The 23,273-nt window shown below is 45.8% G+C and overlaps 1 protein-coding gene across 1 annotated transcript in view; it reads right to left on the minus strand.

Moving 5' to 3' along the window:
• The window catches only part of LONRF2 (LON peptidase N-terminal domain and ring finger 2), an 882,740-nt gene that overhangs the window by 542,890 nt on the left and 316,577 nt on the right, over window positions 1-23,273 (minus strand). The window contains exon 5 of the mRNA XM_069636696.1: window positions 734-962. Coding sequence (XP_069492797.1) covers window positions 734-962 — 229 coding nt within the window. The remainder of the gene's footprint in view (window positions 1-733; window positions 963-23,273) is intronic.

The raw sequence follows: 23,273 nt of genomic DNA on the forward strand, positions 1-23,273 counted from the left end.
GGACTTTCATTCAGATAGACCATTTTTGGCATTCCTACTTGAACACTCATTCGGAATCAATGTATATGGTGCTTTATAGGGTCTGGTCCAAAGTGTTGATAGCCCTTGGCTCACTTTTAAGCTAAGACTACTACTCCTGTACTGAGATCACCTCAGTTGCTAAAACTGAGATTAAAATTGTAGCTGAAAATATTGAGTTAGACATAAGGAAGGTGAAAACACTTTATAATGAATTAATTATAATTGTAATAAGTATTGGAAGTGATGAAATTGTTTTGTAAAGATTTATGTGTTTTTACTGTTTGTAATAGTTGTATAAGTTCTGTGAACTAAAAACTAAATAAATACTAATAAATGATGTCGGAAAGCACCCACAAACGGGAATCACAATCTATAATATTTCTTATTTGCAGTATTTCTGGTCCAAGTACTCACCTCCATTAAATACAAACAGAAAATGCAAGGAAGCCAGTGACAAGACATTGCAGCTATTAGAGGCAGATAGGTCTGTCTGCATGAGTGCAAGAGGTTGACAGAAACAAGATGTGGCTTTCAGGGGACAGCTGCCTTTTTTAGGGATGGGTGGCAGAAAATGGCACTAAGACCAGCAGGGTGTAAAGAAGAGTGAGTGAAGAACCGAAGTGCCGGTAGGAGACAATGGTAACTTGACATATTGTGTAGCATCCTATAATACACACAAAATGAAGTCTATTAAAACATGTTCAGTACCAACCTTTTTTCACTATTTTATTGGGCATTTCCCAGCAATGCAAATCCCCTGAACTGATGGAAAGTGGTCTTTTTAAAGTAGCTCCTTGTAAATTTGACAGGACTGCTTCCAAAGTCTTGTTCCTTTCCTCTGGTAGCAGATCACACGTATGGTGTGGAGTGGTACATGGCTCAGGGCTTTGAAAGAGGTCCGATGCTTGGGGTGTGGCTTTGGTTAATCTGAACAAAGTTTCCTGCAAAGGAGAAGTACACCATGAGAAGGATCACAGAAAACAGTGCAAATGCTCACTTTACTATTTGCTGAATCTAGAAAAAGCACGCCACAATGCAATAAGATTATGCTCAAGATAAGTCAATAACTATTTTACGTACTGTTCTCATAAATATCATTGGACATCGCTTTTTATTGCAATTTAACTATAAATCAAAACTTTAGAGTAACTATGTGTCAACATGACTTTACTTGACGGTTTAATTTACACAATTGCGTTAGACAAAAATAATATTTACACAGAACAAAGAGCAACAACCAACTGTCACTTTGATCCTTTGCACTTGGGCACTTGGGCCTCAGCTGCTAGGTCAAAGTAAAATTAAAACAGAAGAGTTGTTCTACTACAAGAATACCATCAAACTTCCAAAAGGACTTGGGTTCAGAGTGCAAGTCATTAGGGCAGTTTATGGTATAAGCATACTGAGTGCTTATTAGAGAGGTCCCCTTTAATTAATGGAGGACTTCAGGTCACCAAGTAGAAGAAAGTTACTTCTGCCAAAGAAAGCACTAGGCAATGAAAACTGGTATAACAACAAGCATTCAAAGAGACAGGTTTTGTCTTTTCTAGTGACAGACCTCTTCCCCAATCCACATATTTTAACTTACAACTTTTCACAATAACATGTTACTAATTGTATTTAACATTTTCATTATAAAACAAAATATATGTTACTACTAGTCTATCCTTTCAATACAAAATTAAAAAACATGAGACAAGCTAGTGGTAGGGGGTGCTGTACCGTATAGGACTCAAGTAGCTGAAGACACACTTGGTTAAGAATGTATCACACCAAAAGATGCTCAATAGCTCCAACTCACTCTATACCTTTCAGAGAGATGCAATTACAGTCAGACGTTGCTGTTCTAAATACCCTTAACAGGCCAGGTTGTTGAAATCAGAATAAACGTCATCAATATTGAGGCAGGAAAGCTTGTAGAATGTATGTTAAACATGTCCAACAAATATTTATTCATTTGCATGTATTATGCACTTATACATCCAAATGGCGTTTCAAAGCACACCAAGACAAAGAATGAGGTTCGTGGGAGGGAGGGGTTTGCAAGGAAGATGCAAACAATACAGAAATACAGACACACTCTTACTGGAGCTGGAAACATTCAGAACAGGCAAGTGCTGCAACATGAAGGCATCAAGAAAAGAAAATGCAGGGTGATGAGGGGAACAAAACAAAACATTTCTACTAGTCCAAAGGACATTCAGAACGAGCAAGTGTTGAATAGAAAGCGAGGGGCAGAAGGGGGATGTGCAGGTACAAGTAGGTAAATTGCATTATGTAGAAACCAGACATGCAATTATGACAGAAGCAAGTAAAAGGACTACAGACTGGAAAAGCATGGCCTCATAGAATGAGCGGCTACATCAGGCATACAGATATGCAGTTATAGCATGTTAGGGAGAATTCTCAAAAATGTGCTAATTCCCTTCATCTTAGAGACCCCCCAGCACTTTTGCTGGATTTTGAGGACTTGTTTTTTTTTACCTGGAAAGAGTGCCTTTTTTCCAACTCATGTATTTTGATGCGTGTTTTACATTTGTGTTCTTTGATTATGGAGTTTTAGATAACTCCATAGGCACCATCTTTTCATGTGTGATACACAGCACCCTCAGTGCAGTGACACAGGAATGTCTTTTAGACTTCCCAAAGGTTTAACAACCTTCTCTGGGATCAACTACTGTTTCCCAGAGAATAAAGTGAAATTGACTTTGCTAGTCTTTTCCAAATTCCTAGACCCAACACACACCATCTTACAATGGAGTGCTGGAGGGGTTACATAGTATCCTCCGTGTCTAAACACTCATGTAGCAGTCAAATGCTACCCTTTCCTATTGAAAAGGCTGGTGGCAGTGGTTTTACAACGAACTACCATTTTTCTCGACCGCGAACACCGGTAGCTAAAAATCCCAGGAGCCATGTTTTTCAAAATGGCGCCTTAAGCCCCTTTGTTTAAACGGGTCCCAGTCTTTTTTCGCCATTTCTTTTTGGAAAGGTCCTTCTAGTGTGTCTCTGCGCGCCAAACCAGGTTTGGTCCCTTTGTTCGTGTGCCTTTGGCGGGCTTCAGGACTGAATTCCGCCCTTGGCGTCTGAGTGTCTGGGGTGGGCAGGAAGTGAGGGAGGTGCCCGAAACTCCCTGTGCTCAGTCTCCTAGGAGACCCAAATGCGCTCTGGTGGTGATTGGCTGGCTGATTGGCCGGCAAGGACAGCCACCCTGCTGGGTAAGTGACAGCTAGGCTGGAATGAAAGGGAGAGAACTGTTTAAAAGGTGAGTCTCGTGGACTGGAAAGCAGAGTCGACCACTGGAACGAAAGAACCGAAGACGAGCCAGAAGAGGACAGCTGCAGCAACTCCTGGACCGTTGGTTTGCCCGGTGAATCCCTGCTGCAGGTCCGAATTGCCAAACTCCATTTGACAGAGAAGCTCCTTCAAGGGCGGCTTCTTCCTTTGAGTTGGTGGGACCAATCAACTCAAAGACACCTGGATACCATTCTCAAGGCTGGTTAGGATTAACCAGGGAGAGGGACACCAGTTTGTGTTCTTGAATCTACAGCTACTGGAACTGAAGTGACTCCATTTTGTTTGCTTTCTTCCAACGATCCCGTGCAGTGCAGGAGTTCCCCCCAATGTCCTCCCTCTTGTCCCCACGACTGAGGCTCAGGAACAGCGAGATCTGCAGAAACAACGACTTCAGCAGCATTTGTTTCTTCATACAAAGGTACTGTGCCAACCAGATTAAGAGAACGCCACTCTCGCGGTGAAAGTTCATGAAACTTTCCCAACTTGCAGGCCTAATCAGCTTGTGACCCCACAAATGATTCCTTTTCACCTAAACTACTTCTGAGAACTTTTGCAAAGACTTTACTGTTTGATACCAGAACTGCTCTTTCCTATCCAGAATAATAGCCCATTGACTTGAATTGAACTCTTCTGGTGAACTGAAACTATTTGCACTGCCTAGAAAGTATATGTAATCTATTCTACTTACTTTTGTCCTTTTTGCTCACTGCTAAGTAACTGAACTGCCATTTTGCTCCTATTTCAGGGGAGCTCAAACTGTCTCAAAAGCTTAGAGTTTTGTATTGAAGTGTATTGGTATATAATATTAAGTTGTCTTCTGCTAGTGAAATGTTTTTTAAATTATTGTGTAATAAATTAATAAGTGTTTTACCAAGAAACCTTGAGTACAAGTGTCTACTTGAACCACTGTGATTGAAAGTCCTCTGTGTACCTGTTTTGCTTTTTAGATTCTGTGAAGGTTGGGGATGGATATGGGGTGTGGATTCTATGCAATGAGTTCTACGATTACAATGCTGATAAGTTTGTTGCTTGTATGTTTTCTATAAAATTCAATAAACTTAATAAAAAAAAGAAAGTCCTCTGTGTAACTACTTGTACTGCTCACATTCACTCTTGAGATAAGCCTGGCTGCTCAGCTCGCTACCAACAAACTGTGTGGTACAGACTTATACCAAAGGTTGGTCATGCTTACAGCTGTAGTCCTAATTGTGTGTAGTGGTCCCAGAGGGACCAGAAAAACAGGTAAGAAGACTGCAGCCTGTAACGGCCTCGCCTCATAGAATGAGGTGCTACATCAAGCATACAGACATGCAGTTATTGCAGAACAGGCAAGAATGGCTGCAGCCTGGAGAAGCCATGCCTCATAGAATGAAAAGACATTGGGGTGGGTGCATAATTTGGGAAAGCATTGCCCTACTGTGCAGGGGGCTCTGTCAAATATTCAGGTACAAGTGACATGGAGCAATATTGGAATGCCACAACTCATGAAGGGGGCTACAATAGTCAGGTGCAAATCGGTGGAACAGTGCAGGGCTGCAAATGTAAGCCCAGGAAAAAGGTAAGCAGGCACAAAACGCCTCTGGTGCCGTAAGGTAGTCAGCAGTGTCCTTAAGAGTACAAGATGAGAATACAAAGATGGAACACCCGTGCTGGCTGCCCGGGTTTGGCCCAAACGATGAAGGCCTCAATCTGAATAAGGCAGACTGGCAGTAGAGGCAGCATTGCAAAAAGCTGCATGATGTTGGAAATGGAGGCAGCCATTATTAAGATGGCACGAAACCATGCAATGAATGCTTCAGCCCAGCAGGGCTTACCTTGTGGATGAAAGTCACAGCAGGTGATTTAGAGCACCTGCAAGCTGTCGGCAAAGGGAATGGTGATGGATTACCCTCAGAGCAGACAGCCTGCGAACCTCCCTCGATCCTCTTCCTCACTCCAGAGCCAGGGAATGTGCTGTCACTGCATGACAAACTTGCTAAACAAGCATTTAAACTGCCTATTTGAGAGTGATTGGCCCAATGGTTAATGAAATAATCTATGGGGCGATTTGCAGCATGGAGCAGCTTGGTTGTGGTGCCTGCTCTATAAATAGCAAGAGTTTTAAGGGAATTGGGTAAGCTATACCCTAGGCAAGTAATAAAGGAAAGCACACTTTACCATGAACCCTATTTGGCAATGACAGGGGTACCTGGTGGTGCCCCTCATGACTGCATTTGTACTCATGGCACTGCATTTGCTACTGCCGATTCAGTGATAGCAGGGTTGTTGTGCATTTGTATTTATTTGAAGGACTGTGAAGATGGATTTCCAAAACAAAGAAGACACAATAGGTTAGCCAAAATCCAATCAAGGCCTAGTCTCAGAAAGAATTGGGTGGGTGGTCTAAGGCTACAATAAGTCCACACACAGGAACACCAAGTTAGACAGTAAGTATATAAAAATACAGTTATTTATTAGGACTTTAGTTACACACTAAGCATATTAAAATCACAAACAAGTATTGCGACACAAAACATTATAAAACATATATTATACACATTAACCATTAGGAGAATAGTCAATCTAATAAGTCCAGCCAAGAGATGGTATGGAGCCTTGTGCCCAAAAGTCACAAGTTCCCAAATATAGCCTCCTTTGGTAAGTTTATTTAGAAGGGGTGTAGTGGTGCTTTTATAAAGTTTCAAAAGTTAGATAAGTATTCAGTCAAGTTCAGATAGGCACTCAAACTAATACAGCACACTACGTTAGGCCTAGGGAAGGATGCTTTACTCATGTTCCACCACCGCATGTCAGAGTGAAAATGCAGGAGCAAGCAACTTGTGGCCTAAGCCGAAGATCTGAAAAGTTTCAAGGCTCTTCTTGGACCAATGTCGGCTGCAGTGAGGTAGCCCAGTAGAGAGCGGGTCAGTACACTGGTTTGTCCAGGGATACTTATGAAGGCTCGATCCTCGAGCATACCAGTTCAGAGGCTGAAGGACCGACAAGGGTCTTCTTAAGATAAGATAAAACGGCTTCATCGGACCAATCAATAGAGTCAAGGCTAGTCAGCTGCAGGGGTCTTCCTCAGGTCTGTGGGCTGCTAGTCTTCGTAGAATTCTTGGCCCCAACTGTGATCTGAAGAACAGTTGCAGGAGTCCCCCATTTAATCCAAGATTCAGACTGGGAGCAAGCCCAAGCCCACCAATGGTAAGGATCTGCACCACTCAAAAAGCCAGAGGTTGCCCAGTCTGGGGCAACCACATCTGCCAAGCACCAGACTTTCAGGCACCAAAGAATGTGGATTGGGACTAGACGGTAGAGACGTATACGTGTACAGACACAAAAAGGATTTCCATATAAGATATTTCCTGTCTTGTGAAGGCAGGAAGAAGGTCAAAGAACAACATGGCCAAAGAGCAAGCGAAACATCTTGTAGCACAGCCATTTCTAGGCGCTTGCCACCTTTAGTAGCCATTTGTGGTAAATGCAAGAGCACAAGTAAAATAAAAAAATAAAAAAATCAATATCACTGCTGCCACCAGTTTGTCTTAGGCACAAATTCAAAGTAACCAAACAGCCATTATGTAAAGAAATGAAGATACACAGTGTTAAGAAAGATCTCTATTTTAGGCAAACTTTGCCTCCATATTCTACAGACCCACCCCCCACAATGTTTGATTTCGTTTTACCTTTGTCCTGACTTTTTGCAGAGAATTGAAGCCTTCACTTGACTGGCCTTTTACTAATTTGTTATGGGGAAACCAGTATTGGGAAGACATGCATTACTCACCGTATTCGGATTTCTGGTGATTGTATCTGCTTAGATTCACATGATGTGCATATAGTCCGACATCTAGATCGAAAAAGGACGTCGACATGGATGAGACTAACACTATCCCTAAAGTGACGTGTAGTGTAGCCAAGATAGTTCACGTATCGAGGTCCCCCCCAAATGTTTTTGCGTTATGCCATGAGGGAGCCTGATGTAATATGAGAGTACAAAAGAAAAGAAAGTATAAGATGGGAGGGGAACGGTGGGCACATGTGACTAAGCAGATACAAACACGAGAAATACAATCACGGTGAATAATGCATGTCTTCTGCTGCTTGTGAATCTGCTTAGAATCACATGCTTTGAGGGAACGATAGCAAAGAGATGTCTCGACACCGACTGACCCACCTGAGAATCAGTCTTCGAGTGCGTATCTAAGCAGTAATGTTGACTTAAAGTGTGAAAAGAAGTCCAGATAGCTGTTTTGCAAATAGAATCAAGGTTACCATTTGCAATAAAAACTATAGTAGCTCCTGTGCTAGAGTAAAATGTGCTCTAGGCGTAAAGGGTAAATCTCTTAGCTAGAGAGTAACACAATTGGATGCATTTAATAATCCGTCTTGAGATGGGCCACTTAGAGACAGGGTCCCCTTCTCTACCAGCGGCAACAGAGACAAAGAAGTGGCAAATCTTTCATATTAGTTTTCATTTATCAAGGTAATACACCACTGCTCTCCTAACATCTAGTGTATGGAGCCTTCTTTCAACTGAGTTAGTGGGATTCTGAACGAAAATTGGAAGTTCAATGGATTGGCTGTGGAACTTAGAAATGAATTTAGGCGCAAAGCGTGGGTGTGTGCGTAGTACCACTTTGTCGTTCTAAATGGTAACACATGGGTCCTGAAATGAGAGCCTGGGGTTCCCCAACTCTCCTAACAGCGGCAATAGACACCAGAAAAGCAGTCTTATAAGGGAGAGCCTTAAGAGTAGCTTTGTGCATTGGCTCAAAAAGAGGCACCATTAGTCTTGTAAGAACAACATTCAAGTCCCATCCATGAGTTGGATTGGAAATAGGAAGGTGAAGTCTTTTTACCCCTTCCATAAACGCCTTAATTACTGGGACTTTCCACCGGGAAACTTTGCTCTGAGATGTTGTGCAAGCAGACAGGGCAGCAAAGTGGACCTTTAGCAAGTTGAAAACAAGTCCAGAGTCCAAGAGGCATGTTAGATTAAGGACTATGTGTGTGAACAGTCAATAGGGTTGATGTTCCCAGTACTGCACTAAATTACAAAACATTTCCATTTACTGAATAACAGTGTCTAGTGTTAGGTTTCCGTGCCTCTTTAAGAATGTCCATACACCTTTGAGGTAGTTGGAGATGCCCTAACTAGGACTTCAGGAGCCATGCTGCTAAAATGAGCATTTGAAGGCATGGGTGTAGTGTTGTCCCTTGGTCTTGAGACAGCATTTTGTACGTGCAATGCAGTTTAATTGCAGTGGCAAGTTACATTCTCATGAGGTGTGAGAACCACAGCTGATGAGCCCATATTGGTGCCATCAGGATTAGTGTAACTTGCTCTTGGTGCATAATGTGCACTATCCCATTGAGCTGGGGCAAAGCTTAAGCAAATCTCCCTCACAAGGCTATCCAGAGACCGTCCCCCCCCCCCTGACTTTCTCTGGGGGTATCTGGAGGCATAGTCTGGGCATTGCACGTTCTCCAGTGTTGTAAAAAGGTTGATGTCTGGATGTCCCCATTCTGCAAAGACGTGTAGAATGTGTTCTTGCAAGCGCCACTCATGTTCTACGGGTAGCTGCAAGTCTCTGCTGAGCACGTCTGCCTGAAGATTGTGTTCCCCTGGAACATGTTCTGACAGGAGTAACATGCCTTGTTTGAATGTCCATTTCCAAATGCTCTGACAGTTCGGACAGCCCTGGAGAATGAGTCCCTGCCTGTTTGTTAAGGTAAAATATGGCTGTAGTGCTTTCTGTAAGGATCAGAACGGTCTTCCCTTGTAGTTGTGTCTGAAAAGCCTTTGGGGCTTTGAATACAGCAAGTAGTTCCAACAGATCGATGGGTTTGCTACTGATTGTGACCACATGCCATGCGCTGTCTGGTGTAGGTAGTGTGTTCCTCATCCTGACAGGGATGCGCTCGTCGTGAGAGTGGCTTCTACTGCAGGGGTGGTGGATTTTCCCTCCAAAAAGGTTCTCCTTCGACCACCAGTGCAGAGACTGAATGAAGGCTGCAGTGACGACCACTAGATCATCCCATTGACCTCTTTTCTGACACCACTTGGTCGAGAGCCACTCCTGCATAGGACGCATACGCAGTGACTGCCGTCCGAATGTGAAGCCAATCCTTTTCTTTTCCATGGATGCCGCTATGCCATGTGAAGCAGCTGCCGCAGCCAACGGCCGCTAGCAGTGCAGCGTGACAGCTAGTTTACGACCAGTCGTGGATTTGGGTCCTTCCCTCTAATCTCATGACTGGTGATGGCTGCGGCTGTTAGGGGTGCTGGGCTGCTGGGTTTTGCTGTATGGTCCTGCAGGGCACCGGAGTCTCCTGCTCTTCCCATTTGTTTGTGTACACAGCCAAGGTGCTTCATGGATGCTGCCCCTTGTGCTTTCGGTTACTAAGGGTGTGAGGTCAGGGTGAGACATAAGGTGAGTGTGCAGAAGACTTATCTAAAACCATTGCGATTCTGCTGGGGAAGCCTTCCTCTCGTTGTTTGCTCAAGATATTGAGTGGTCCTTGTGGCTCAGTGTTTGGCTAAAACTGGTCTTCTTATATGCCATACACTAGAGCGTGTACAGGCAAAGGGAGGTTGGATGTTTTTTCCGAGCCTCCCTCCCACCTTAATGATGTTTTTTCAACTCTCCCCCTGCGCATACTGCTGCAGGTAGGAGTTGCTTGCTGGAATTTTTTGCAAGAAGTGCCCGCAGAAGACGGCACCTTCATGGTGAGAGTATGGATTCTGTGAATGAAGACGGGAGGGATAGCGTACACTCCCCAGGGGTCATTTCTATGTTAAAGAAGGATGAAGTTGCTTCCCAGAAGGCTGCTGCTGGTGCGTTCGACATACTATCAGCTTCTAATCAAACTGGAACTTTTGTTCAGTCGCTATCAGCTATAAGGAAGGTGTTACAATCTCCTCAAAAAAAGATTGGTGAAGTGTTTGCTGAATCACAGTGGGGTAGGGCTTGAAGAAAATCTATAAGATGGAAAAGGAAATCAAATTTAATATATTATTCCTGCCAAACCAAGAGTCTGAAAGGTTTCATCATCTCAATAGACCGGTTTTAAAAGACTGAACAAAGCAGGTTAGCCAGGTCTGTAGATGGAGAATTCATTAGCAAAGTTCACACATTTTATAGACATTTCAGTCCACCAAAAGTCCCATATGGCAGAGATTTTCTCCTAAACCTCTCTGGAAACAATTGCCAGTAGCACCGATTTTGATGCGTTAACTGTAAAATCAGAAACTGCAACAACATTTTCGATTTTCTGACTGAAGGTCAGGAAGGCATCCTAGTAGGTCTGAAATGGAGGCCAGAAAGTCATCTACAAATAAGGATAGTTTGTACTCACAATCTCCACACCCAATAACTTAAAGGCTTGAACAACTCTACACATTCTTGCAAATGGTTCAATTACTAGAATGAACAGGTGTGGGGATAGCTGGCATCTCTGTCTGACACCAAGGTCAAGTTGAACCACTTTGGACAGATTTCCATTTATTTTCATAGTTGGGTTGGTGCAAGAAGCAAATATTCACAATATGAATTGATCCCCCAAAGCCTCCCATCTTGAGAGTAGATTTCAAGATGTCCCAGTTAGTATCAAATGCTTTTAATGCATCTAGAATAAGAGAGAATGGGGCCCCAGACAATCTTTACTTTCTCCATTAGATCATTAAACGTCCTCACATTATAAATACCTGGTATCCTCTAACAACTCCTGATTGATTTATACATATAATAGATGGGAAAATGTTTTCAAGATAAGACACTAGGACCTGTGAGGTGCTAGAAGGAAGGCTCTGACTAAAGGTGGCATCTTTTGGGGCATAGACTTTTATTGATCAAGAAAGGTATGAGAGGGGGGCCTCTCCATCCCTAAAATTAAGGTGGGTGGCACTGCCTCATATATAACGTCTGTCCCAGTCGTGTCCCCATAACCCATCTCTGTCCCTCACACTAAAAACTAAAAATGGTGCAAGACTGATCTCACTCTAAAGAAAATATTCTCACCCAGTCCGGCTTTCAAAAGGTTCAAAACAATGCTCAAGAAAATAATGTTACAATTTTAGAGGGTTGCTCCTTTCCCCTACACTTAAAAGGTCAAATGCCTTCCAGTCTCTACGCATACAAAAGGCAAAGGATTCTCCAGAAGTACAACAAGTTCCTCAGTCCCAGGTTCGCAATACTTGAAGGGTCTTGGTATACACTCTTGCCAAGAACCAAATATCTTATATATTGTCTCTGCTTCATGAATAGGGCTCCTGCATTTGTTTTCTGGTTAGGGTCCCAGACCCTTTTATCCTTGGTCTCTCTTTGGGTGTGGGTCCCAGACTCACAATGGAACCTTTCTTTGGTTTGGTTTACTCTCCTGTCAAATGTAGTGTTCATGGTTTCCAATCTTGCTTTCAGGCGGTATCTCCGACTCCCTTATACTTTCTGCTTTATATGGGTGCAGGTCCCAGACTCGCAATTGTTTTCTGGAATAGCCTGGTTCACTCTCTTGCCAAGCTAAGATTTCACTGGTCATGTATTCACTTGTCATGCATTTATTAAGGACTGGGGTATCTAAGCAGTTGCTTCTCCATATTTCTTTTAGTGTATTAGTCCACAATACTTTCCGATTCTCATTCGGTCCTTTCTGTGCTTCACTGGCTTTCCTGGCCCTCCTGTTAATCCCACCCAACCCACGTATCATCTTCAGTTTGTGTTTTCTGGGTGGCGGGTTTCCGTCTCGAGGCTCCAGTAGCCCTTGCACTTGCTCTTGGTTCTGTTGTTAGTCTGTAGCATCCATGTCCTTCTCGCAGTCCGTTCTCACCTCAGCGTTGCTGGGGACACTGCAAGGCGCTCCAGTGCCTATTCAGTAAGTGAACTTCAGAGTAGCCATCTCTCAGACGTTTGTTCTCTCTCCTTCAACGGCAAATGGTGTCTTGTGTGCGTGTTGGTCTCGCATCTCCATGCACTGCTTTCCAGCCGACTGTGTTGCCTTCCCAGACACTGCTACCAGGAGGGATTCTCTTCTGGCTCTCAGCAGTGCTACATTTAAACTCCAGCATTGGGAAAGGAAGTCGTTCTGAACCAGTCGGATTTGTTGAAGGACTAGACTGCTCACTTCAGTTCACCTGCATGATCTTGATTCTCGCAGTCCTCTTCCTGGTTTCAGTACATGGTTTCAGATGTAATGAGTCAACCTTAATATCGGTTAGCTCTTTATTCTGCATGAATGAACTAGTTGGATTGGTTTTACAATAAAACATATCAGTCCTATCAGGGCAGATGGGAGGGGGATTCAACCCCTGAAAAGGCTGAAGGCTGGGTTCTATCGCGTCTCCTGAAGAGGATAGTCCCTAGTCCAATAAGGGGCTTCCCTTCCCAGGTAATCCTCCCGCTGTGCACCACCCCCAGGGGGATTAATGTACTGTGGACAGACCGGCCTGCAACAAAGAAGGGTCTGTCCCTACTTTGTAAGGGGCAAGGCTAGCGAAATACAAAAAAAAAAAAAAGTTTGAGAGGAAAAACATTAAATGAAATTACTAGCAGGGGGGGTGGTATATATATATATATATACACACATATATATACACATGCACATATACATACACATATACATTACTCACCGTAATCGTATTTCTGGTGCTTGTATCTGCTTAGATTCACATGCTGTGCATAGGCCGAAATCTAGTGGAAGCTGCGGAGTATTACAGTTTGTATAGTAATACTATCCCTAGTGTGACGTCCACTGTACCCATGATCCCTCACGCGTCTAAGACCCTCAGATTGTATTTTTTCTGATATGAGGAAGCATGAGGAGTAGCGCGAGTACAGATGATCCAAGCAGATAGAAGATAGATAAAATAAGACTACACGCATCCATGCGCCTTCTCTCAGAGGGGAGGAAGGGTGGGTCGCATGTGAATCTAAGCAGACACAAGCATCAGAAATACGATTACGGTGAGTAATGTATCCCTTCTGAGGCTTGTGGAATCTGCTTAGATCACATGCTGTGCATAGATTAGCGAGCAGTGTTAGAAGGAGGTGGGATGTGAGAAGGGTCATGAGCAAATAAATGTCTTAGAACCGCTTGTCCCACTTGAGTATCTGTCTTGGAATGGGTGTCAATGCAGTAGTGCTGAGTAAAAGTGTGAATAGAGCTCCAAGTAGCTGCTTTGCAAATGGTGTCAAGGGGAACATTTGCAATGAAAGCCAGAGTGGCCCCAATGCCTCTTGTCGAGTGGGCTCTGGGCGTAAAAGGCAAAGTTTTGTCAGAAAGAGAGTAACACAACTGGATACAGTTGACAATCCACTTGGAGATGGCACCCTTAGAGACGCGATCTCCCTCTTTGCCTGTGGCTACGGAGACAAACAGTTGATCTGTTTTCCTAAGCGGTCTGATCTGGTTTAAGTAGTAAAGGACCGCCCTACGCACATCTAGGGTGTGTAGTTTAACCTCAGCCGAGCTTTGTGGGTTTTGGAAGAAAGCCGGAAGCTCGATGGACTGGTTTACATGGAATTTAGAAATAAACTTAGGTGAGAACCTAGGGTGTGTCCGTAAAACCAGCTTATCCTTATGAATAGTAAAGAATGGATCCTGCACTGACAGAGCCTGAATTTCCCTGACCCTTATGGATGTAATGGCTACTAAGAAGGCAGTCTTATAGGTCAGGTGTTTGAGACTTGTCTTATGCATGGGCTCGAATGGGGGGCCCATGAGTTTAGATAGCACCACGTTCAGGTCCCATCCTGGTGGTGGGTTAGATATAGGGGGATGAAGTCTCTTTACTCCCTCCATGAAGGCTTTAACCACGGGTACCTTCCACCACGACACCTTGCTATGTGAGGTGGTGTACGCTGACAGTGGTGCCAGGTGTACCTTTAGTGAATTGAAAACCAACCCTGCGTCCAGCAGGTGGAGCATGTATGTCACGATTGTGGAAGGAGTGCAATCAACTTGGTTGATTTGTTTATTCTGGCACCAGATAACGAATCTCTTCCATTTGTCGAAGTAGCAATGCCTCGTGTTCGGTTTCCTAGACTCTTTTAGGATGTCCATACACCTCTGTGGTAAATTGAGATGTCCAAACTCTATGACCTCAGGAGCCATGCTGCTAGGTTCATGGAGTTGGGTAGAGGATGCACCTTCTGACCTTGGTGCTGGGACAAAAGATTGTACCAGCCCGGGAGTTTGATGGGATCGCACACCGAGAGTCTGCGTAGGTGTGGAAACCGACTCTGTTCATCTTGTTCACCACCTTCCTGATGAGAGGAGTTGGTGGAAAAGCGTACGCAAACATCCCTGACCAGTTCATCCACAGGGCGTTCCCCTGGGAGTCTGGTTGGGGAAACTTGGATGCGAATCCTGGGCACTGTTTTCGCTTGTGGCGAATAGGTCTATAGTGGGGAAACCCCACTGAGAGAAGAGATCTTCTACGATTTCTCTGTGTAGACACCATTCGTGTTCCTCCGGAAGGGGATCTCTGCTCAAGGCGTCCGCTAGAGAATTGAGATCCCCTGGAACATGTTGGGATGACAGAAAGATGTTCCGTCTGAGTGCCCATATACAAGTTTTCTGGGCAAGTCTGGACAGATTTGGCGAACGAGTACCTCCTTGCTTGTTCAGGTAGAACATGGCTGTCGTGCTGTCCGTCCGGATCTGCACCGACAGGTTCAGTAGGTGGGGTTCGAATGCTTGAAGTGCTCTGAAAACTGCCAGAAGCTCTAGCAAGTTGATGTGATTCTTGGCCAATGTGTGAGACCACAGACCCTGAGCTGTGTGGTGGAGATGGTGAGCTCCCCATCCTGTCAGGCATGCGTCCGTCGTGACTACCGCCTGTATCTCGGGATCGTAAAAGGGTTTCCCCTTGGATAGATTGTCTCTTGTCCACCAGTGGAGGCTTTTTACAAGTGTTGGCGAAACGATCACTAGATCGTCCCACTGACCACTTGCCTGAGACCACAATTTTGCCAAAAATTCTTGCATGGGACTCATGCGCAGGCGCGCGTGGGGGACCAGGTAAATACATGACGCCATCATGCCCAGCAAACGCATTGCTTTGCGTACTGTCATCTGGCGACCGGTTTGATATTGCGGCATTTGCAGTAGTATATTCCGAATTCTTTCCTCTGAAGGAAAAGCCAACCCCTCTAGAGCATTTAGAACAGCTCCTAGGAAGTGCTTGGAGGTGCTGGGCACTAGACTTGATTTTTTCTCGTTTATGGAGAAGCCCAATTCGAAGAGGAGGTCGATAGTTCTTTGAATGTTTGTCCTGCAAATTACTGGGGTCTCCCCCGTGATGAGCCAGTCGTCCAGATAAGGGTACACTGGGATTGCCTCCCTGCGTAGGTGTGCCGCCGCCACCGCCAGTACCTTGGTGAATACCCTTGGAGCCGAGGCTATCCCGAAGGGCAGTACCTTGAACTGGTAGAGCTGACTGTCCATCTTGAAGCGCAGATAATTTCTGTGTGCTGGGAACATGGAAATATGAAAATAGGCATCTTTCATATCCAATGTTGCCATGTAATCCCCCTTTTTTCGGAGGGGAATTACCTCTTGGAGAGTAGTCATGCGAAATTTTTGGGGCTTGACATACTTGTTTGCAGGCCGTAAGTCCAATACTGGGCGCATTGTCAAATCTTTTTTTGGCACAAGGAAGTAAGTTGAATAAATACCCTTGTTTACCTGGTGTCCCGGGGACGAGTTCTATCGCGTCCTGTGCAAGAAGATTTTCGATCTCTTCGAGTAGGATCTTCTGGTGGTCTAAGGAGTGTATTCTTTGTCGTGGAGGGTGGTTTTGAGGACGCTCTAGGAGTTCTATGCAGTATCCTGCGGACACTGTGGACAGCACCCATCTGTCTGATGTGATTCCTTCCCAAGCTTGGGTGAAGATGGAAATACGTCCCCCCCCTACTGGGGATGCGTGAGAAGGGACCCTTAAGTGAGCGTCACTGTTTTGGTGGAGGCGTGCCGCCTCCTTTATTGGGACTGCCTCTACCCCTACCATGACCTCTCTTGTTACCCCTGCCATAACTCTGGGTAGAGTGCTGGTTAGTGTTTGATGGAGTACCCTGGTCTTGGGAATAGTTTGAGCCTCTTTGGGAGTTTTGTCCGCGAGGCTGACGAAAATTGCCATTTCCTCTCTGGTTAGGGGGTTTGTTGGTTAGTTGCCCTAGGGACTTGAATGTATCGTACTCGTCCTTGGCATTCTTCAGCGCGTCCTCGACCGCCTTTCCAAACAATAGATCCGGCTCCACCAGCTTATCTATCTATGATGCATGGGTCTCGGCCTTGAACCCAGACTGCCGTAGCCAAGCATGCCTCTTGACCGCGCTTTCAGCAATTAATCTGCCGGCGTTATCCGCGGCATCAAAGGTTAATTTTAAAATGCAACCTGACACGGCTCTCCCCTCTGCCGAAACTCGTGCCAATTGACTTTTTAAGGGTTCTGGGGCGGAGTCTATGAGAGCTACGACTTCTTCCCACTGGTGGCAGTTGCAACTAGCCAGCAGGGTGGTGCAGTTGGCAATCCGTGCCTGGTAGGCGGAAAATGAGGCTACTTTCCTGCCCAAGCCATAAATCTTCTTGCTCTCCTTGTCGGGAGGAGCTTCGGACGATGACAAGGGTGTTCCCGCCCTCTTACGGGTGTTTGTAACAACCAGGGAGTCCGGTTTGAGATGTCCCCTTATGTACAGTGGGTCAGATAGGGCTGCCCTGAAAAGCTTTTCAATTCTGGGGTTTACTGCCCTAGTGAGATTGGGGTTAACAAGGGAAGGGTCTATCCTCCTTTGTATCGACTTAAGGATAGGGATGGCCTGAGCAACAGGTCTCCTTTCTCCCACCAATTCCTCTGCAAAGTCCCTCTCTTCCTGAGCACCTTGGGTGTCAATTTGGAAGTGCTGTGCCGCTCTGGACAGGACCTCATTTAGGAGAGGCTGGTTGTCGACAGGGGAGTCGGTAACCGCGGGCTCTTTCTCTACCGGGGAATCTACCCTGTAGATATTTGGGTCCTCCTTCTCTTGGTCCTCATCATCCCCATAATAGCCCATCCCAGTTTGTTCTTTGAACATGCCCACGTCTGAATCCTCACCAAAGGATGGATCTTCCTGATATTGAGAATAGGGCTGTATATAAAAGGGGTCTGAAGACTGAGTAGGTGCTTCACCCCGGGACTTCTTACTTGGGGGTGTTGGATCCTTAGAGCCTGAGGGAGTTGCCCCTTCTGGGGTATAAGATAGAAAGTGTTCCGGGTTTTTGGCGTAGAAATCTGCCAATGATGACATCCTTGACATTACTCTGTCTATGTCATCACTGGAACATTCCCTTGAACTGGGAATAACTATTCTGGAGTGCTTTCCCTGTTTTATCCTGACTAGACCTACTGGCCTGAACAGGGGCCTTAGGGACAAGAGACTGAGACTTGTCCGTCTGTTTAGGTGGAGTAGAATGTAGTTTAGGAGTGGAAGTAGGCTGGGACTGCTTACTTTGTTGTTTTCCCCCCTCCCCACGGGTGGAAGAGGGTTTCCCCGAATTTTGGGCCCTATCAGAGCTTTTCGACTCCTGGCGCCGAGATTCGGGGGTAGAGTCCCTGTCTCTGGAGAGTGTAAGGGATTCGGTAGCAGCCTTCGCACTGCCTGCAGACGCCGACTCCTGGAGTGCAGCCTGGGGGTAGAGGTCGGCGTCATCCTCCGACGACCGAACCTCAGTCACTAAGGGGAGCGAGGCACTCTTAGCAACAGTGGACGGTTGCCTGGTGTCATGAGGCGATCTCGAACGCGAACGCCCAGAGGACACGGACTCGGTGGACCGTTCTCTACGTGCCTCTTTCCGAGAACTCGACGTGCGCGTCGAGTCTCAGTTGGAACTTTGTTTGCTGGAAGTGGTGTGGGTAGCGCTCGTGTCGCCGGGTGTCTTCCCCATAGCTGCCCTGCCGGACAACCTTCTGAGGTTGGGGACTTGCGCTTGGCTGTCCATTGACGCCACATTGCCCTCGCCGTCCGAAAGTACGGTGTTGCTGCCATCGCTGAAGGCACCCTCCGCGGCCATGGCCTCTTGTCGCCTGGCGTGGTGGGCCCAACGCTTTGTCGAACGGTCCTTAAGGGTCTTCGGTTTGAACCGACTGCACGCTCTGCGATTCGCCTCGGGGTGGTCCCTCGGCAAGCAGAGCTTACACGTGTCTGTCAACCCAAGAATACTTGCTGTTGCACCTGGGGCAAAATTGAAAGGGGGTACCCTCCATACGCACCCTGTGGCAGCGGGCTGGGAGTGTAGGAATATAAGTAATGTACCTATATTAATCAGAGTGTAGGATATGTGCCACCCACCACTCTCCCTACTTGCAGGGCCGAGTCCAGAGGCCTTCCGAGGCCCGGCCAGAGGCCTTCCGAGGCCCAAATCCGTCGCTGTAGTTTGACGGTTGACTTTTCTCTGACCCGGCGTAGAGTGTCGATGTTCGGAGACTCGACGTATAGGTGGAATAAACGGGGAAATATACAACAATATTTGCAAAATCTGACTAAGTCAGGGAACTCCGCTCAGTGCTTCCGACCAGCATGGCGGAAAAAAAACAATCTGAGGGTCCTAGACGCGTGAGGGATCATGAGTACAGTGGACGTCACACTAGGGATAGTATTACTGGCACGCCCTGTGTCGACGCCCATTTTCGAGTTTCGAAAAACAAACTGTAATACTCCGCAGCTTCCACTAGATGTCGGCCTATGCACAGCATGTGATCTAAGCAGATTCCACAAGCCTCAGAAATATATATAAAGGTATCTAAGCATTAGGTGATATTATTTCACACGTATTACAAGTCCTTATGTTTGCTCTATATATAATTAGAACAAAGCACACTGTGCTGCATATACAAATGAGCAGTTTGTTGAAGAGAGCAGTTTTGAGGGTTTTCCAGAAGACGTGGAGAGAAATTTCAGCTCGGAGTGCAAGTGGGAGCGCATTCCATAGCTTCGGGGCAATATACAGGAATCCTAACCCTCCTGCCTTGGCGCTGTTGATGCGCGGTACAATGAGTTGGTTGGAGTGGCATGTTCTGGTGGGCCTAGATGAGTGATCCGGATAGTGTGTCTGAGAGGTAGGATGGTGCTGTGTAATTAATGCATGTGTGTGTGGTCGTGAGAATTTTAAACGTGATGCGGTCTTTGACTGGGAAGCAATTAACCGTCTTTCTTGCTTGTGTGATGTGGTCTCTTTTAGGTATACTTAGGGCTGCTCAGAGTTATTTTGGGTAGTCTAGAGCCTGTTTATGTTTTGTGCTCTGGCGGATCTGTAAGGCAAGAGGGTAAGGGTAGGGGTGGTGAGTTGTTAGGACTGAACGGGAGAAAGAGCAAGGGAGCTGTAATGTGCAGTTGGCAGCTTCAGTTTCGTTCCCACCGTTCGCTGAGCACAGGTGTTTTTCGATTTGTTGGTAGCCATCATGTGCTGTTGTGCGATACTATGTGTAGTTTGTTTCATCGTTGTGGTGTAGTGAAGTGCATGCAGTTGTTGTACTGTAGAGGTATGGTTATGTTTAGTTCACAGCTTGAAAGGTGCAAGCAAAAGGGTTGAGTTTTTTTAGTAGGGTTGGTTAGGGGTGGTACCCTATCCTAACCCCAGTGTTCTGAATGACTGTGGCCCTGGTCTCTTGCCCCGTCACACATTCTGTGTGCTAGACATACCACTCCTATGTTGTGTGCAGAAGATTGAGTCCTCAATGCGGCTATTCAGAGGCAGTACCTGTCCACCTCCAGCGTTCAGACCAAGTGCTGTCGATATCCCTTTCCTCGTATCTCACCCTGGTGTGCCGCAACCACCACCCCCATGGGTACCTCCTGGGAGAGGAGTGTGCTCCCTGTGCCTCGCGGTCCATAATTTCTGAGATCAGAATGCCTCCCTCCTCCCATTTATTCTCCAGTCAGTGGTCCAATTAGGTCGAACCCATCTCTTCTGCCAGTTTCCCCATTTGACGCTCTATAGTGAAGGGTACACCCAAGTCTCACTCCCATTCAGACGGCTCTCTTCTTCTCTGCACTCTGCTTTGGCTTGGCTTACTCCCCAGTCATTCTTCTGGCACGAATGCCTAGATTTGGGGGACAACAGCAAATGCAGTGACACCCAAATCTGAGACAGCAGCAAACGATAACATTTCTAAATTTGAGGTACCTCGATATATGGAGAAATGCCCAAATTGGGACTCCACAGTAAATGCAGTGACATCTAGATTTGGGATATAGCAGTGAGAGATAAAACGTCCCAAAATTTGATGCACCCTTGTGGCCCCATGGTCCCCGTGCTCACGGTTTATAAGTTCTGAGTTCGGGACACCTCTTTCACCCTTTTCATCTAAGGCCCTCCATCTGTGGTCCAATTAAGTCAGACACATTTCTCTCCCCCGTTTCCGTATTGACCCTCTAAAGGGACGGGTACACCTGGCCCTCATTCCTGTTCAGGCGCCCCTCTACATCGGTGCACTTCCCTCCGTTACAGCCTAATCTCCAGTCCTTTTCAGTTGGGATTGCATTTCATGGAGCGTGGTGGCTGTTCATTCATATTTGTCCCGTTCTGAATTAAAGAGCCAGGTTTTTCGAGATTTTCTGAATTTTAGATGGTTCTTCATGGATTGTATGTCTCTGGGTAGAGAGTTCCAAAGTTGTACGGCTAGGCAAGAGAATTCTGATCCACCACGTTTGTGTATGGTTTAGGTACTAGGCAGATGTCGCTGGATCCGAGTGTTCTAGTCAGGCTGGTAGATAAGGAATGTTCTTTTGCAGGAATTCCACTGCTAGGACGTGAATTGCTGTGTGTGTTATGCACATTGTTTTGAATGGGATTCGTTTTTTGACTGGTAGCCAATGTAGCATCTTTAGCGCTGGAGTGGTATGGTCTCTTCATGGGAGTTTGAGGAGAAGTCTGGCTGCTGCATTCTGTATACGTTGCAGTTTCTTCAGTAAATAATCCAGAATACCGAGGTATAGCTGTTGGCGTAGTCCATCTTGGACATGAAGGAGATGATGGTCAGTGTTTTGTGCATGAAAGAGGAAAGGTAGAATCTTTTTGATTGTGTGTAGATTAATCCGATTATAGCATTTACTTGCAGTTCTAGGGTTAGCTTGTTCCACATTAGGACTCCTAGGTTTTTTACAGCTTTGGATGTGCGAGTGCTGTTCCCAGTTCTACAGGCCATGTGATGTACTGTCTGCTTCCTTGGTTGTTGGATGTAATCATGAATCCTGTTATGCCCAGGTTGATTTTGCAGTGATTAGTGTTCATCCATTGGTAGAGTTTTGTTGTGTTCTCCTGTCGTTAATCAACAATGTTGTAGATTTGGGTGTCATCTGCGTAGTTGTAGCAAGAGAAGCATTGTCTTTTGATGAGGTTGATTAATGGTGTCAGATTTTTAAGACGAGCAGGGATAGTGAGATCCTTGAGGTTCTCCACAGGTAGTGTCTTGCTGTGCGGATTTGAATGGTTTCATCCATACCCTGTTCTTTCAGACAAGAAAGATTTAATCCAGAGCAGCGCCGTTTGGGTGATCCCCATTTCTTCCAGCCTCTGACTGTCGAATGCGACGGAGAGGTCGAGTAGTACCGTTGCCGAGTTTGCGTTGGTCTTTAGGTCTTCCCATATAAAGAGCAGTACCGTTTCCGTCCCCCTCATGGGTATGAAGCCGACTTGTGCCTGGTCCATCAGTTGGTGATTTTCCCCGTGTTCCAGTGTTTGTTCAGAGACATAGGCCTCTAATAACTTTGCCTAATAGGGAATGTTTGAGATTCGTCTGCAGTTTCAGAGTGCTTCCACATCACCCTCTGTGTCCTTGAGTAGTGGTTTGATGTAGGCAGATTTGAATGCTCGTAGTACTGTACGCATCGAGAGTGGAGGTTGAAGAGGTAGTAGAATTTTCAAGGGTGTGCCCTGTGTGAGAATTGATTTAGAGGTCCGGTGGGCAGCGGTCCATTGGGGAGCCTGCCTTGTTGCTTTTTTTCACCAGGTTGAGGAGTTTTTCTTCTTGAAAATTAGGCAAAGCTTTTCAACCTGTTCTGTTGTCCTGGCCTAGGTAGGGGATGGTGCATGGCCTGGTTGATTGGCCCACTTTGTATAATTCAGTGTATGTCAGTGATTTTATTCTTAAAATGATCTGCGAGATCGCAGCCTTTTTTTTTTCCTTATTTACACATTTTTGGCAAATTACATGTAAAAAGTAATTGGCAAATTTCAATCATTGTCTGGAATTCAGTAAGGACTGCAAAGTGCCAGATTGTTTAGTCATCAATGCTCCTTTTTACAAAGTTCAGCTGGAGGTTGCCCCCTACAGGACCTAATCACTAGATATTTGCATTTGTCGAGCTACTACGTGGTGAGGATGTCTAGCATCATTACCTCACCCTGAAGATTAGGAAGCTCGTCAGATATTTCAGAACTATACTATTCATGTCCTGCGGCCCCCGCACCAAACAACTGGATTTCTAGGTGGATTCTCTGAAGGGAACGCTTCTTAAGTGCCTCAACATCTCAAGTTATATTGCTCTTTAGGTCTAAGCAGGCAGTGAGGTCTTCCTTAGAAAAATCAACTGGGGAGGGTCAGTTTGCAATGGAGTGGGAGTCACCCTGGAAATAGACAGATGTAATGTCGGAACCACGCTTTGATAGTGAACGCTAACCCGGACAGCAGGTTGAGCTGAGACCCTCATGAAATGATCCATGGGTATCTTCTGCCATCATTGCATAGTGCAACTGTGATTATACCAAGAATAGCAAGGGGCAGGATACTCTCCATGAATTAGGCCACCAAATTAAGCACCCCTCAGCACAACCTGCATCTGGAAACAGGTCCCCACATACGCCATGCAAAGTTACCAAAAGAAGCCTCAAAAAGGTTTGGTGTGATCAATACCTTCTCAGGAGCCTCATCAGCAACCTTCGCTTGGCAAGATTTAAAGGAGGTACCCAGCCTCCCTAACAAGAGGGGTAGGGCAGAC

This window comes from Ambystoma mexicanum, chromosome 7p (genome assembly GCF_040938575.1).
Source record: "Ambystoma mexicanum isolate Mex_15411 chromosome 7p, UKY_AmexF1_1, whole genome shotgun sequence".
NCBI lineage: Eukaryota > Metazoa > Chordata > Amphibia > Caudata > Ambystomatidae > Ambystoma > Ambystoma mexicanum.